The sequence below is a fragment of the Puma concolor genome, chromosome E2, assembly GCF_028749965.1.
Source record: "Puma concolor isolate L17-30 chromosome E2, mPumCon1.1.hap2, whole genome shotgun sequence".
Classification (NCBI taxonomy): domain Eukaryota; kingdom Metazoa; phylum Chordata; class Mammalia; order Carnivora; family Felidae; genus Puma; species Puma concolor.
The window spans coordinates 42,871,215-42,885,791 of NC_141681.1; the positions used below are offsets into that span (position 1 = coordinate 42,871,215).

Consider the following 14,577-nt stretch of genomic DNA (forward strand, 5'->3'; position numbering starts at 1 on the left):
CTATGTGGCTTTATGAGGGTTGATAATGGGGTGTGGACAGATTTGGGCAACTTGGGACTTGCTATATAGTCATGTTTTGTGATTGTAGAGCTTTTAGTAACCTTTCCACTCAGTTTAAAATATGGGAGCATATTTTGATACATGTATAGATTTTGATAAATGTATACAAGGACTCACATTTTTCCTTTTGCCTCAGGCTCCAATGGGACTCCCCATGGCCTTGGTCTCAACCCTGGATTCTTTTCACGGCTTGGAAAACATGCATCTAGAAAGCAATCCTCAAGTGGAAACAAAACTTTGGACCCTTCTTGTCAGTTCTCCAATTCTGTTGAATATTTTTGCCATGCATAAATGCCCATTACATGAGAAGTCAGCAGTCTGGGGAAATCGTGAAACCAAATTATGGTAGGCTAGTGCTCTTTACCATAAATGAGTCATTTATCTTGTTATTTGATTCTTAAATCGTTTACTCTGTCTCTCAAGAAGTCTGCTTTGGAAAAATCACCAAAGGAATTAGAAACACACACACACACACACACACACACACACACACACACACACACACACACACACACAGTTGGCCTGCACAGTGAAAGTGGGTCTCCAACTTTCACTAATACGGTATCAGTTTCTCTTTACCTTCTCTCCAAAAAAAGGAGAATATCAGGAGGAGTGGTGGTAATTGAAGAGGGGTCCTGAACCTCAGCTCAGGGCAGGCATGGAGCCCCATACCAAACCTCCATGTCAGGACCTCCGATTTCACATTAGTCTCAAGAAAGGGTGGCTGACCCTGCCTGACCGTAAATGGCCTCCTCCACTCTTCTCCCTTTCTCTCCCGGGGTTCTGCCTCTTCGGGACCAGCCCGTTGGTTGACACCACTCCCAGCCCCAAGCCTGAGAAGCAAGCCTCCTTTCCATTCCCCAGGGCCTTGACCGGCTGATTAGGTGGTCTCGGGGTCCCCGGAAGGAAGGGGTGGTTTTCCAGAGGCCTGCTTGCTAGATGTTCCCCAGTATCTCTTCCCACGCCTTGCTCTGCACGGAAGGATTCATTGTAGGGACATGCCAGGGCCAGGTGGGCTATAGCAAACGAGGTGGCAGGTCAGAGGGGCAGGAACAGGGATACCTCACCGGGCAGACGGGCCTTAGCCCTGCGCCACCTCGCGCGGTCCTGCCCTCAGGTGCCCTCCCCTCCCCTGCAAGCGGCCCCGCGGGCTCCGGGAGGGACCAGTTCGTGGGCCCCAAGAGCGGGCCAGGCCAGAGCCGACGGGGCCCTGGCTCGAGGGCGGGGGGCGCCGACTGGCCGGGGCGGCCGCGCGGAGCTGTCCAGCACCGAGGCGGGGCGCGCGCCCCCGGCCCGCCCCGCCGCCTCCCCCGCCCGGCCAGCGCCACTGCGGCTCGGCGGGCGCGTCACGTGGCTGGCGCGGCGCGGCCTCCGGGCTCGGAGCGGGCGAGGGGCCGGCCGCGAGGACCCACAGACCCACGGACGCACCAGCGACGGCACCCGGCCGCGTGGGCCGGGGGCGCCGGGGCCGGGTGGGCTGCGCGCCGCGGGGCATGGGCGCGCCGGGGGCCCCCGGGCACAGGCCGGCGGCGGCGCGGCGCCGGGGGCGCGGGGGCAGCGGCGGGCGGGGGTCCTCCCTGGCGGCCGCCGCTGAGCCCCCGCGGGGCCCGTGACGCCGCGGCCGATGTGGCCCCGCGCGCGCTGCGGGCCTGCACCGCCGCCTCACAAAGACGCTGCCGGAGCCGGAGCCGCCGCCCGCACCCGGCCGGCAGCCGCCGCGGGAGCCCGAGCCCGAGCCGGAGCCGGAGCCGCAGCCGCAGCCGGGGGGGCAGGAGGCGGCGCCCGCGGGCGGCCGGCCCCGGCATGGAGAAGCGGGCGACCGCGGGGCCGGAGGGGGCGCCGGGCGCCCGGGCACAGCTCGCCGTCGTCTGCCTGGGTGAGTGGGCCGCGCAGGCCGGGTGGGTCCGCGCCCCCGCCTTGCAGCTCCGCGCCGCGCCCTGGGCGACCCCGGCCCGCGCCGCTCCCCCGGGCTCTGGCCGGGGCTTCCCGGACGCGCCCTGCGCGAGCAGACGGCCCCCTGGATCCCCGGCCTGCTGGGGTGTCAGGCCTGGGTGGGGGGCGACTCTGGCAGCCGAACCCCGGCTCCCGCCCGGCTTGGAACAGAGCGCGGATCCCGGGGCGCGGGGCGCCCGGGTGGTGCGGGCGGCCGGGGTTGGCAGGCAGCGGCTTTCCGCCCGGCCTGCCGGGGCTGGGGCCTCCGGAGCTGCGGACAAAGGCGAGGCGGGCGGGTCTGCGGCCGGTACTCCCCAGAAGAAGGAACTGTTTCCTGCCGGGACTTGGGGCGGGGGCGGGTGCTAGCGGGAGCCGCGTTGAGGATGCCGGCGGGAGGCAGCTGGGAGAGTGACTCCTGTCTTCCCTTTGTGTCTCTTAGACCCAGCGGGGCAGGCCTGTTCAGCCCCGAGTGGTGTGTCTGGGGAGGACCCGGGGACCTGTCCAGGCCTGGCACCTGAGGGGGGCAGGGAGGGACTCCTGCCCTGTCCGGGAGTTTTTCTGTCCACCTTTCCACCGCCCTGTGTGGGGGAGAGGGAAAGAAAGGAGTTAAATCCTCAACCCACATGGCTCCTTTATTTACCATGAGGAGGAGGGAGGCCATTATCTGAGCTTGGGGTCATCAGGGGACACCCTATGGTGTCACTAGTGAAGATTCTGTAAGCCCTGTAGGTTTGCTGAAGCTACTGAAATGACATAGTAAAAAAGAAACCTGTCAGCGTTCAGCTGCACCCTCCTCTGCCCTTCAGTAATCAGGGAGCTCTGAGTCTTCTGGAAGGCCCCTTGCCTCAGCTGTGTGAATGGCTAAGGGCTGGGACCCCACCCCTCCAAAGCGCCCACTCCCCAGTCTGTTAGTACCATGTGCTCTCTGGACTCTGAGCTGCTGGGTGCTGGGCTTCCCTCAGGGGGCCCTCCCTGCCCAGATGTGGCATGGGCTCTGCCTAGCAGAGCCTGGGTGTTTTCAGAGGGGGCATCTATCTGCCCCTGCTTCCTCACCAGTTGGGGACTGACCTGGGCAGAGATGCTCTCTGCCTCCCTTGGCATCCTTGATGTTGGGGGAAGGGGGCATCCTGAACCCCGGGAAGCTGAGTTTGCCCATATTCCCCTCTTGGTCCTATAACCCCCTTGCAGGAAAGCAGTAGGTGAAAGCAAAGGACAAAGACCATGCAGGTGGATACTTGAGGGGGTAGGTGGCAGATTTCTTTGCCTCTCTTCTCAAGGTCAGCATGGCACAGGGAGTGGACCGTGAATCCTGCTAACTGTGCATCCCTATAAAATGTGGTAATCAGAACTGCTTCTTCCTGCCCTGACTGCTGGTAGACCCCGTGGCTGGCAAGGCTCCTCAGAGTGAGGAAGCCCTTCCAAGTGGTAGGGGCCCCCTTGCAGGCAGAGCCCTTATCCAGGCTGAACCAGGGTGGTCCAGGCATGAATTCCCAAGCTGGACAGGGGAGACAGATATACACCCCATCCTACAGGAGTTAGAATTCCCAGGCCTGGGGAGCAGCCAGAGTGCAGCCAACCTTGCACCCCACTCTCTTTGGCTGTGGGAGTGGGGGGTGGGTCCTGAGACCCTCTGTGGTCCTCCCCTCTGCCCATCTGGCAGGACCGGGTGGGAGTGGAAGTCTCTGTGGCAGCAGCACTCTGGGCCTTGCCCTGTGAGATGAAGAGAACCAGCCGGGGGTTTGGCCATGTTGTCCTGTGCCCATCAAGGGCTGCTGTTGGCTCAGTGCAGGTGTCTGGGTCCCCAAGAGCCACTGCCCCCTACTGACTCCTCCCTGTATTTCCCACAGTGAACATCGTCCTCACTGGGCGGCTCAGCAGCGCAGTCCCTGCCTTAGGTGAGTAAGATGCTTCCCTCTTTCTTCCCTTCCTCCCTGTCCTTCTGGTTTAGTGACCTCTGAGGACAGGCCTTCAGGGCCTGTCCACCCCTGAGGTCAGCTGGCCTCTTTCAGCTTCAGTCCTTGGGCATTTTTTCTGCATCACAAAGGAGCCGTTTGGCCCTGGGCAAGCTTACACCTCCTTGAGTCTCAGTTTCTCTTTTTAAAATGGATGCGATAACAGGATCTACCTCAGAGCCTGCTTATTAGGGTCAATGGGCAAATGAGGCAAGGTGCTCAGCATGGCAATGACACATGGTGGCTTAATGCCACTAGCAAACTGTCACAGGTCCAGTAGAATCGACAGATTGTGCTTCCTGTAGACTGTGGGGTTCCCTGAGGCCACAAGGCACCATGAGATGCTTGCCTGTTTTAAAATTATACCTGGGATTGAATTTATAAAGGTATGAATGGGTGATGGCACAGAGAGGCCAATGCCATTGACAAATTTGTTACCTATGTGTCTTGAGAGGGGGGAAGTCAAGGCAGGGAAGGGGAAACAGCTCAGAATGGGCTAGTTTGAATGACTCTGGCAGGCTTGAGGCTACAGGGGTGGGGTCCAGTTGCCGGGTGCCTGGTGCCAGGATCACCCAGAGCAGGGAAAATACTGACTTGGTTGTGAGTTAGAAAAGTAGGTGGCTCAGCCTGGGTTCAGCTGGTCTGTCTGGGCAAGACCAGCTTCAGGCCAGCTGGTGTGCAGGAGAGAGATGAACACTTTGGCTGATGTTTTGGCCCTGGGATCGGTGGTTGCCAAGTAGACCTACCGAACCTAAGACACACGGTCAGAACTGCTCCTCCCTGCCTCCTCCTGTCCGAGTGGGTCCAGCCATCCACAGGCCATCTTTGTGCTCTGGCCCAATGCCAGGGCCAGCAAAGACTGTCAGGAGCAGGAGGGGAGACTGAGGCCATCAGGGTGTTTGCTCTTTGCTGAGGGGGCTGCTGCGGGGAAGCCCAGGCCCTCAGGGCCCTGGGGCCACCAGGGGGCATCTGAGGAGGGCCTTAGGGAGCAGGGGAGAATGTATGGTCTCCAACGTGGGGGGTCGGTGACTCATTTGCTGTCTGCAGGGCTGCATAGTGGTTTGGAGGCACCTGGGACTTCTTGTTCTGCTCAGTGCCTCGTAGCAGAAAGCCACTGAGGCTGGCTCAGGGAGAGGGATCTCTGCTGGCCAGGGTCACTGGGATGGGGAGGCCCAGGGCCCACAGAGGCTGCTTTCAGAGGCCCAACTCTCAGATGTGGCTCCTCAGGCTCCCTCCTGGTTCCCCCTGCACATCATCTCCTGCTCCCTGCTGTCTGGCCTCCTCTGCTGACACAGCTGGCCCGGGGCCCTGCCTTACTCAGCACCGAGCCAGCCCCAGTGCTGCCTGGTGTCCTGGCCCTCACCGCTAACTGCCCAGTCTCCCCATCCCAATTTTCCAGAGGAGGCTGACTGGCCCTGCTGGGGTCAGGGGTCTATGACCACGGTAGAGAGTGGGAGGGAGGGGGGGAGGGGGGCCGGGTCTTACAGATTGTGAGCCCCAGGTGAGGCCTTCTGCTACTATGGTGGGTGGGCATGTGACCTCAAACACATCTGCCACATGCCCGTGCCCCAGGTTTAGAACAGTGTTGCTATAGGGACAAGGTTCCCTCGTAGTGCCAGGGAGACAAAGACAGCCATCCAGGTCTGCACATTTGGTTGTTTTTAGCCAGGGTCCACATTGTTCTCAGCAGGCCCTCATTCCCCAGTTTCAGGGGCTGCGGTTCGCATCAGGGCGCCTATGCGTGGCGCCCTGGGAGCCTGACTGCGTGGTGGCCTAGGTGGCCACAGGTGGCAGTCTGGGGCCCTAGCTCTCCTGGAGTCTAGCTCTGTCCCGCTAGCATTGCTAAGAGCATTGGAGAGCAGCTTCTGGCTGCCTGAGGTGACCACCCAGACACCCCTGAGGGCCCAGCTGGACTGCCTGGAAACCTCACGGGTGTTGGCCTCTCAGACCCTGTCCTGCCGCAGGTCGTCACCTCCCGCACCCCGGACTCTGGGCTAGGCCGTGTGGCTGCCGTGGCGCCAGCTTCCTGACCTGGACAGCGTGTCCGGGCTGCCTTCCACTCCCCTGGCAGCTTCCCCGAGCACCGGGGTGGGGCCCCCAGCTCTCTGCTGTGCAGTTAGAGCAGGCAGGTTGTCTGGAGTATTGATTGCCTCTGGAAACCAGATCCGCAAATTGTGCTCTATCGGGCCTTGCTCATGCTTCCTCAAGAGCATTTCACGACTCTTTGGACCGGGAAAGAAGGACGCTCGCTGGTCTGGAAGTGCTCATTCATCCCTTGCCCCCCTGAGCAGGGCCACCCAGTCCTGAGGGCTGAGCGGTCTTCTGCCGGAGTGAACACGGGTCACCTCCATTTAAAGCTCAGACAGGCTTCTCTGCCCCGACACCGCACACCCTCTATCCTGCAAACGTACGGTCCTCCTAGCACCTGTCACTACCTACCCATCATCACACACTCTGTGGGATCCTCACCCACGCAGGGCGTACCCCCACTCACCCCATCACATGAATATCTGCCTAGAGGCTGCCACTTTCCTAGAATTTCCCGACTACCTCTGAGACAAGCAGCACCCATGGGCTCCATTTTACTGATGGACAAGGTGAGGCCTAGGGTGGAATGGAGTGCCTGGCAATGTGGGCCCTGGAACTGGATTTGTGAGGCCTTTCCCCCACCTGTGCCCGGGTCCCAGGGTGGCTTGTTGGGGTGGGAGTGAGGCTGCCGTCATGCAGAGGCCTGGAGTTGGTTGTCTGAGCTGGTGGCAGCCTCCAGGCTCATGGCCAAGCAGCGTCCAGTCAGGAGGCCCTGACCAGAGCTCGCAGCTCCCTCTCTCTTGCTCCACGGTCACTGTGAGTGGGCCAGGCTGATGGCTGCAGAGGACATGAGCTCTGTGCCCCCACTTTGGAGAAGAGCAAACTGAGTGCTTTCGCTGCCGCCTAGGTGGGAATTTCTGGGCAGCCTTGGGGAGTGCTCAGGGGTAAGGCTGTGTGGGGGACATGCTGTCAGGGGCTTTGTTGAGAGGTACGGCTGGGCTGGCTGCTGTCTAGTCATCTGCTCCTGACTTGCCTGGTGGTTCCAGAGACAGGCTGCCTGCCTCTGGAAAGGAGGATAGACGTAGGTCTAGAGGAAGATTCTGGCTGAGGCAGGTGATGCCTGTAGAAGATGCACGGGCCTGGCTTTCTGCAACCACTGTGGGTGAGGACCCTGGCCTGAGTGTTTTGTCGCTGAGGAAGGCCTCCTGGCCAGGGTAGGTACAGACTAGGCCCTGCTTTGCTCCAGGCCCTGTCCCAGGGGCTGAGGGTCAAGGCAACAAAGGGTGGTTCCCACCCTGGCTGACGGAGTCTCCTGACTTCTCGTTAATCATGGCTTTAGAGATTTGAGCCAGCCATACTAGGCTCTCCCTGCCTGTGAATCTCTTGTCCAGCACCATCCAGGAGGAGAAGCTTCTTCTGGTTTCATAGCCTCACACCTCCCAGGCCCCCTGGTCAGCACCCAGGGTCTCGGGGGGGGGGGGAGCTCATCTGTCAGAGGGAAGGGGCCCTTGTCCTTCCCCTCCTGGGTGCTCTACCTATTAATCTACCTATTAAGCAGGTGCAATAATGCTCCTGCTTAATAGGTAAGAAATCTGAGGGTCAGGAAGGCTGGCCTTCCGGGCCACAGGTGAGTGCCAAGCAGAGAGGCCTGGCTGGTGCCTTGGTGACCAGGGACTATTGGGGCTCTGACGGCAGCCCAAGGGTGCCCAGCTGTGTTTTAGGGTTAAGTGTGGTGTTTCTCTTCTAGTCCTTTGAGGCTTTTGTGAGCTGTCTGTGGGGGTTTCCACTTCCCTGTTAGTCAGAGTATCAGATGACCTGGACCTCCAGGTCACAGTCCTATGAGCACGGGAGGCGGCTGGAGACTTCCACTCTCCTTTCTGCAGCCGTGCAGTTTGGGGTCCCAAAGAGTCTTGTTAAGAGCCAGCAGAGAGACCCTGGTTTCTAGGGCGACAGTGGAAGGCGCCAGGCAGTGGGAGAGTGAGGAGGTGGTGTTACTGACCTCAGTTTCTCCATCTGTATAATGGGCCCTGCCTTTGCCACAGGTTTTTGTGAGGATCAGATGAGGTGGTGTGGTGGAGGGCTGCAGGGGCTGGGAGGGGTGGGTGTGGCCAAGTGCAGGGACCTTGCCTGACACCGGGGTCAGCTCTGCAGTCTTCAGGCTAGGCGGGCTCAGCTGGAAGCAGAGGCATGGATAATGAAGAGGGTGAAGTGAGGCTGGCAGGGCTGGGCGTGGTGACACTGCTTCACCATTCTGGCTGGAATGATAACCCGCACTTGTCCCTGGTGCGTGGGTTCGCGGATGGCAGTGAGAGGCCGATCCTACCAGAGGACCAGGGTCGAGTCTGACTCTGCCACCTACTGCTGTGTGGCCACGGGAAGGTCACTTATCCTCTCTGAGCCTGTCTCCTTGTCTGGTTATGACATCTACCTCCAGTGGCTTCCCACTTATGCTTAGGATGAAACCCCAGTGCCACACAAGGTGTGAGCGGACTCAGCCTGTGTTTCCAGCCACATCTGGACACTGGCCTCCCTGCAGGCCTGTGTTATGATCTTTACTCCACCCAGAGATCAGCATGTCTGCTCTCCCGGCAGCCTCCATGGGGCAGGGCTTTTGACTGTCTTACTCAGCACACCTAGTACTTGTGCCGGGCACTTAGTAGCTACTCAGTAAATATGTGCTGGGTGAGCAAAGCCCCTCCCTTCCCAGGGCTGAGGCCTGTATTTATACCTACACCAGGGAGGGCAGGCAGGGAACCACAGCAGGACTGTCCACGCAGGCTGCACCCTGGAGGTGCCAAGGGGACTGCCGGTGGGTTCATTCGCGGCCCTGCTGGGAGTGGGGAATGAGACCTACACTCTGGTGCACGGGGCAGGGTTGGGAGCTGAGGCTGCCCCGAGTCCTTGTGCGTCCTTGGCCCTCCACACGGAATTCCAATGAAGTCTTGAGGTTGGCCTTGCCCTGGCCATGGCTACCCTCATCTGACTTGATCCCACCCTGGGGCAGGCCTGTGCTCAAGCCATGGGGGGGATCAAGTGGGCCTCCCACCTCACCTCCCACCCAAACGGGAGGCCAGCACTTCTCAGCCTCTTCTCCCGACAGCTGCCTGCAGCGGAAAGCTGGAACAGCACACGGAACGGCGCGGTGTCATCTACAGCCCAGCCTGGCCCCTCAACTACCCGCCGGGCACCAACTGCAGCTGGTACATCCAGGGTGACCGTGGGGATATGATCACCATCAGGTAAGGGGACCTAGGGCATCAGAGGGAGACTCCGTGGGCCTTACATAGGCTGAGTGAGTATGTGAAAGAGTGTGTGGGTGTGTGACGGTACATGCATGTGAGTGCATGTATGAACAGGTGTAGAGGGCATGTATGAGAGCATGTGTGAGTGCGTGCATGTGAGTGAGCACATGTATGAACAGGTACAGAGGGCAGCTGTGAGCAGATATGTGTGTAAGTTCATGTGTGTGGGCACGTGTGAGCATGTGAGCGTGCCCCGGGCTCTGTGGGTCCCTGCAGCTGGCTGCCTCTCCTGCTGGACTTCTGCGAGAGCCTCTCTCATGAGGAGTGGGGGCTGTCAATCACCTCCGCCCGGCCAGGGAGAGAAGCCCTGGGGACTGGTTGGCGTGGTCCAGCTGTCCCTGAGGTGGCAGAAGTGTCCTGCAGGTGGCTTGAGGCCAGGCTGGCATGGAGCCTAGAGCAGGGTTTTTCCCCCGGGGTCTGGGGGCAGTCTCGGCAGGAGAGGGAGCCAGGCAGGAGCCCGGTGCTGTAGCTGCAGGGATGTGCAGAGGGTGCTGGGATGAGGTGGCTAGACAGTGGAACCGAGGCTGAAACCCCTGGCCTGGGGTGGCCATGGGGTGTCTGGCTGGGGTGTCACTCTCCTGCATGCCAAAGCCCAGCAGGCCCGGGTACTCCCTAGCTCCAAAGCACAGGGATGTGATGCGCACGATGGGGGTCTCTCCTGGTGGTCCTGCCAGTTTCCCTGTGGCCGCAGGGCCGTGGCTCTCAGGCACTCTTTCTTCAAAGACTCCACCCTTACTGGCCACTTCTAGGGTACTCCCTGGCCCTGTGGCCTGCTTGCCCTATAGCCTGGGTGGGAGGCCAGCTCCAGCGTTTCTCCCCAGGAGACAAGCTGTCACCCAGATGTAGGCTAGGCCAGCCCTGTGTGCGTGTGCCCCCTCACTGGATAAGCCTGTGAGTTTGTGCTAGGTCTGTCCCAGCAGACCCAGTGTGGGAGGGATCTGGACTCTTGGGTCTTGCCCTTGAAGAGACAGTGTCAGGGGAAGGAACTGACTCCCCCTCCACTTTGGCTTTGGGGTGGGCACTGTGTGTGCTGATGGAGGGCAGAAAGGTGAGGCCCTCCCAGAGCCTCAATGGGGATGTCCACGGTTGTTCTGATTCTTCATGCAGCTGCCCTCAGGCCCCTGGATGGTGGCTGGGGTCCCACTAAGAGGCCCAGCATGAAGGAGTAGAGGGACCAGTGTGGCTGGCCACCCTTGCCGTAAGCTCACGTGTGTGGGCTCCCTGCCTGCCCGCCCACACCCATGGTCCTCCTTCCTCTCTGCCCCGGCAGCTTCCGCAACTTTGACGTGGAGGAGTCCCACCAGTGCTCCCTGGACTGGCTCATGCTGGGCCCAGCAGCCCCGCCCCGCCAGGAGGCCTTCCGGCTCTGTGGCTCTGCCATCCCGCCTGCCTTCATCTCTGCCCGGGACCACGTCTGGATCTTCTTCCACTCTGACGCCTCCAGCTCCGGCCAAGCCCAGGGCTTCCGTCTCTCGTACATCCGAGGTGATGCTGGCGGCACGGTGGGGCAGGGCACCACAGAGCCCAAGGGCTCCAAGGGCCCAGGCAGTACCCTCTCTTGGCCCGCTCCCTGCAGGGTCTTCCCCAGCAGCCCAGTCAGTCGGGGGACTGGGACTGGTCAGCCCCTCGAGCTCCCTGACCCCACTTCATAGACTTGGTTAGAGTGAGTGGCTCACCCTTCACCCTTCGGTCAAGTCAGGGATGAGCCCACTCTGGCATTTGAGGGGTCTCTGCACCTCGGGTGGCCATGGAGAGGCCCTGCCACCCCGGGACAGGGGAACCACCCTACCTGCTCCTGGCGCCCGGTCCCACGCTGGAGGGAGGCTCTGCTCTCCCCTGACTGCCCCCTTCCCCCATGCTCTTCACCCCACAGGGAAGCTGGGCCAGGCGTCCTGCCAGGCAGACGAGTTCCGCTGTGATAACGGCAAGTGCCTGCCCGGGCCGTGGCAATGCAACACTGTGGACGAGTGTGGCGACGGCTCTGACGAGGGCAACTGCTCGGCGCCTGCCTCTGAGCCACCCGGCAGCCTGTGCCCGGGGGGCACCTTCCCCTGCAGCGGGGCGCGCTCCACGCGCTGCCTGCCCGCCGAGAGGCGCTGCGATGGCACCCAGGACTGCGGGGACGGCTCCGACGAGGCCGGCTGCCCCGACCTGGCGTGTGGCCGGCGGCTGGGCAGCTTCTACGGCTCCTTCGCCTCCCCGGACCTGTTTGGCGCAGCCCGTGGGCCCTCGGACCTTCACTGCACGTGGCTGGTGGACACGCAGGACCCGCGGCGCGTGCTGCTGCAGCTGGAGCTGCGGCTGGGCTACGACGACTACGTGCAGGTGTACGAGGGCCTGGGCGAGCGCGGGGACCGCCTGCTGCAGACGCTGTCCTACCGCAGCAACCACCGGCCCGTGAGCCTGGAGGCCGCCCAGGGCCGCCTCACAGTGGCCTACCACGCCCGCGCCCGCAGCGCCGGCCACGGCTTCAACGCCACCTATCAGGTGAAGGGCTACTGCCTCCCGTGGGAGCAGCCATGTGGGAGCAGCAGCGAGGGGGCCGCGGGGGACGCGGGCGAGCAGGGCTGCTTCTCGGAGCCGCAGCGCTGCGACGGCTGGTGGCACTGTGCCAGCGGCCGCGACGAGCAGGGCTGCCCCGCCTGCCCGCCCGACCAGTACCCCTGCGAGGGCGGCAGCGGCCTGTGCTACGCGCCCGCCGACCGCTGCAACAACCAGAAGAGCTGCCCCGACGGCGCCGACGAGAAGAACTGCTTCTCCTGCCAGCCCGGCACCTTCCACTGCGGCACCAACCTGTGCATCTTCGAGACGTGGCGCTGTGACGGCCAGGAGGACTGCCAGGACGGCAGCGACGAGCACGGCTGTCTGGCGGCGGTGCCGCGGAAGGTCATCACCGCCGCCCTCATCGGCAGCCTGGTGTGCGGCCTGCTGCTGGTCATCGCCCTGGGCTGCGCCTTCAAGCTCTACTCGCTGCGCACGCAGGAGTACAGGTGGGCGGGGCCGCGCCGCCGCAGTGGGAAGGGGCGGGGCTCCCTGCGCCGCGCTCCGCCGCGAGGGCTGCGTCCCCAGTCTCAGGCCTCCGGCTGGTGGACTTCTCCTGTGCGTCCTGGGAGGTCAGAGTGGAGGGCTGGGGGCCCGGTGTATGTCGGAGGGAGAGTGTGGTCCTGGCCAGCCCCGCCATGCTGCCCTCCTGCCCGCGATTTTCAGGGCCTTCGAGACCCAGATGACGCGCCTGGAGGCTGAGTTTGTGCGGCGGGAGGCACCCCCGTCCTATGGGCAGCTCATCGCGCAGGGCCTCATTCCGCCCGTGGAGGACTTTCCCGTCTACAGTGCGTCCCAGGTGAGCGCCAGAGGGTGAGATCCCGCCCCGGGCGGGGCTCCTGCTTGGACCTCAGAGAACGCCCAGACCGGGAGACTTAGGGGCCAGGTCGGACAGTGCATGGCCCAGGGGTCGAGGGAGGCGGAAGGTGAGGCTGGGGCAGGGTGATGTGGGGGGCCACCACGGCCACGTTGGGGAGAACGAGTTGGTCTCTTGGGGTCGTGCTGACCTCTGCCCTCTCAGCCACCGCCCCACCCTCCAGGCCTCGGTGCTACAGAACCTTCGCACAGCCATGCGGAGACAGATGCGCAGGCACGCCTCCCGCCGAGGGCCCTCCCGCCGCCGCCTCGGCCGCCTCTGGAACCGGCTCTTTCACCGGCCGCGGGCACCGCGGGGACAGATCCCACTGCTGACCGCTGCGCGCACCTCACAGACGGTGCTGGGGGACGGGCTCCTCCAGCCTGCACCGGGGACCACCCCAGATCCCCCAGCACCCCTCACGGACACAGGCAGCCCTGTAGGGGCTGGGGATGGGCCCCCCAGTGTCCCAGGCCATGCATCAGAGGCGGGATCTGCTGTGCCTCCCCCCTCCGGCCTGCGGGACCCAGAGTGCAGGCTGGGGGACAAGGACAGAAAGGCCTGCAGGGACTCTTTGGTGGACAGTCTGGCCCCTGCCGAAGCGCCTCGGGAGCCCTGCTCAGCCCAGGACCCTCACCCCCTGGCTCCCACTGCCAGTAGCACCCTGGGCCCCCACCCACCAGAGCCATTGGGTGTCTGCAGGAGTCCCCCACCACCCTGCTCCCCAACGTTGGAGGCCAGTGACGATGAGGCCCTGCTGGTCTGCTGACCTGCTGGACATGCTGGTGACCGCCACAGCCCCGCTTTGTAACCAGGGAATACACAGTCGTTTCTACCCTGCCTCCGCGTCCTTCTTTGTTGCAGAGAAGCCACCCAGAGGCCCAGCTAGCCTGCTGCATCGGCACCCCCAGCCCTGGTGGACACAGCGGGCCAGGGCTGTGGGGGTTTGAGTGAGGAGCGGGGTGGAGTGAGGAGCCCCTCTGCAGGCACCCTGGGGTCTCACTCTACCTCTTTCTCCATTCTGGGAATCCATTTCTGAAGAAGCAGGAGAGTTAGGGCAGGGCTCTCTGGAGTGTTCTCTGTGGCTTCTTGCTTCATTCACCCTCTAGGGTGCCAGAGCTGTGCTGGACTGAGCAGGGTTATGGGTGCCACAGACCTAGTCCATGGCGGGGCCCTCTGTCAGTGCTCAGCCCTCCCCATCCTCCCAGCCATCCCTAGAGGAGCAGGCTAGGAGGCTGCTGGCCCCAGCCTCATGCCTGTGGTGTCAGTACAGGCCCGGCCAGGCAGATGCCCTTTGCCCTCTGGCTGAGGGGTTAATCTCCTGGGCATGAGGGCAGGGCTGGGAATGTGGGCACAGGGTAGAGGAAATCCATGGTCTCTTGCAGGCCTTGAGGCCCCTGGGAGGTGCTGCTGGATGCTTTCTCAGGTGACAGTGGCCGAGCACCAACTGACAGTGGCTAAATCCATCCCATCCTGCCGCAGGCTCTCAGTTTCCCCTGTAAATCAGGGTGAGGCCATGGGCTCTGAAGTCCTGGCAGTCACTCCACAGAGATTTATGGGGCTGAGGGAAAGGCAGTTCCAGCAGAAACACCCGGACCGACCTCGGTGGTTGAGCCTAGAGCTGGCGTTGCGGGTCCCGGGGAGGGGCGCACAAGGTGTTTCCCAACCCCGGTGTCCCTTTGGGTCAAGGCTGGCTCTGGACCCCACAAGGGAGAAAGGAAGTGCCTGGTTCAAGTGGCAGAGCCATAGGCCCCCTCCAGAGCCTGCTGGGGCACCTTCCTCAGCCAGCACCACACAAGCCCCACCGGGTCATGCCCACCAGGGACTCGCCTAAGACAAGCACACCGCCCACCAACCCTGTTTTATTCATAGACATTTCCAGGAAAGTGAGCAGGGCAGCACTGAC

At 62.5% G+C, this 14,577-nt stretch overlaps 1 protein-coding gene across 2 annotated transcripts; it reads left to right on the plus strand.

Moving 5' to 3' along the window:
* The first annotated feature begins 1,240 nt into the window (after nt 1-1,240).
* On the plus strand, nt 1,241-13,506 carry LRP3 (LDL receptor related protein 3). 2 transcript variants are annotated; one of them, XM_086689593.1, is made up of 7 exons: nt 1,241-1,936; nt 3,840-3,887; nt 9,073-9,211; nt 10,545-10,759; nt 11,148-12,264; nt 12,482-12,614; nt 12,837-13,506. In XM_086689593.1, the coding sequence occupies exons 1-7, from the start codon at nt 1,864-1,866 to the stop codon at nt 13,329-13,331; spliced, it is 2,220 nt and encodes a 739-aa protein (XP_086545719.1). In that variant the 5' UTR covers nt 1,241-1,863; the 3' UTR covers nt 13,332-13,506. The 2 variants fall into 2 exon arrangements, with proteins under 2 accessions (XP_086545719.1, XP_086545718.1); XM_086689592.1 differs by having other exon boundaries at nt 1,251-1,936; nt 12,856-13,506.
* The last annotated feature ends 1,071 nt before the right edge of the window (nt 13,507-14,577 follow it).

Bases quoted from the DNA above. Each gene is read 5' to 3' on its own strand.
- LRP3 (XM_086689592.1), top strand. From the start codon at position 1,864: ATGGAGAAGCGGGCGACCGCGGGGCCGGAGGGGGCGCCGGGCGCCCGG. The intron at 3,888-9,072 runs GTGAGTAAGATG...TTCTCCCGACAG, and splicing joins CAGCGCAGTCCCTGCCTTAG to CTGCCTGCAGCGGAAAGCTG. The intron at 12,615-12,855 runs GTGAGCGCCAGA...CCCACCCTCCAG, and splicing joins CCGTCTACAGTGCGTCCCAG to GCCTCGGTGCTACAGAACCT.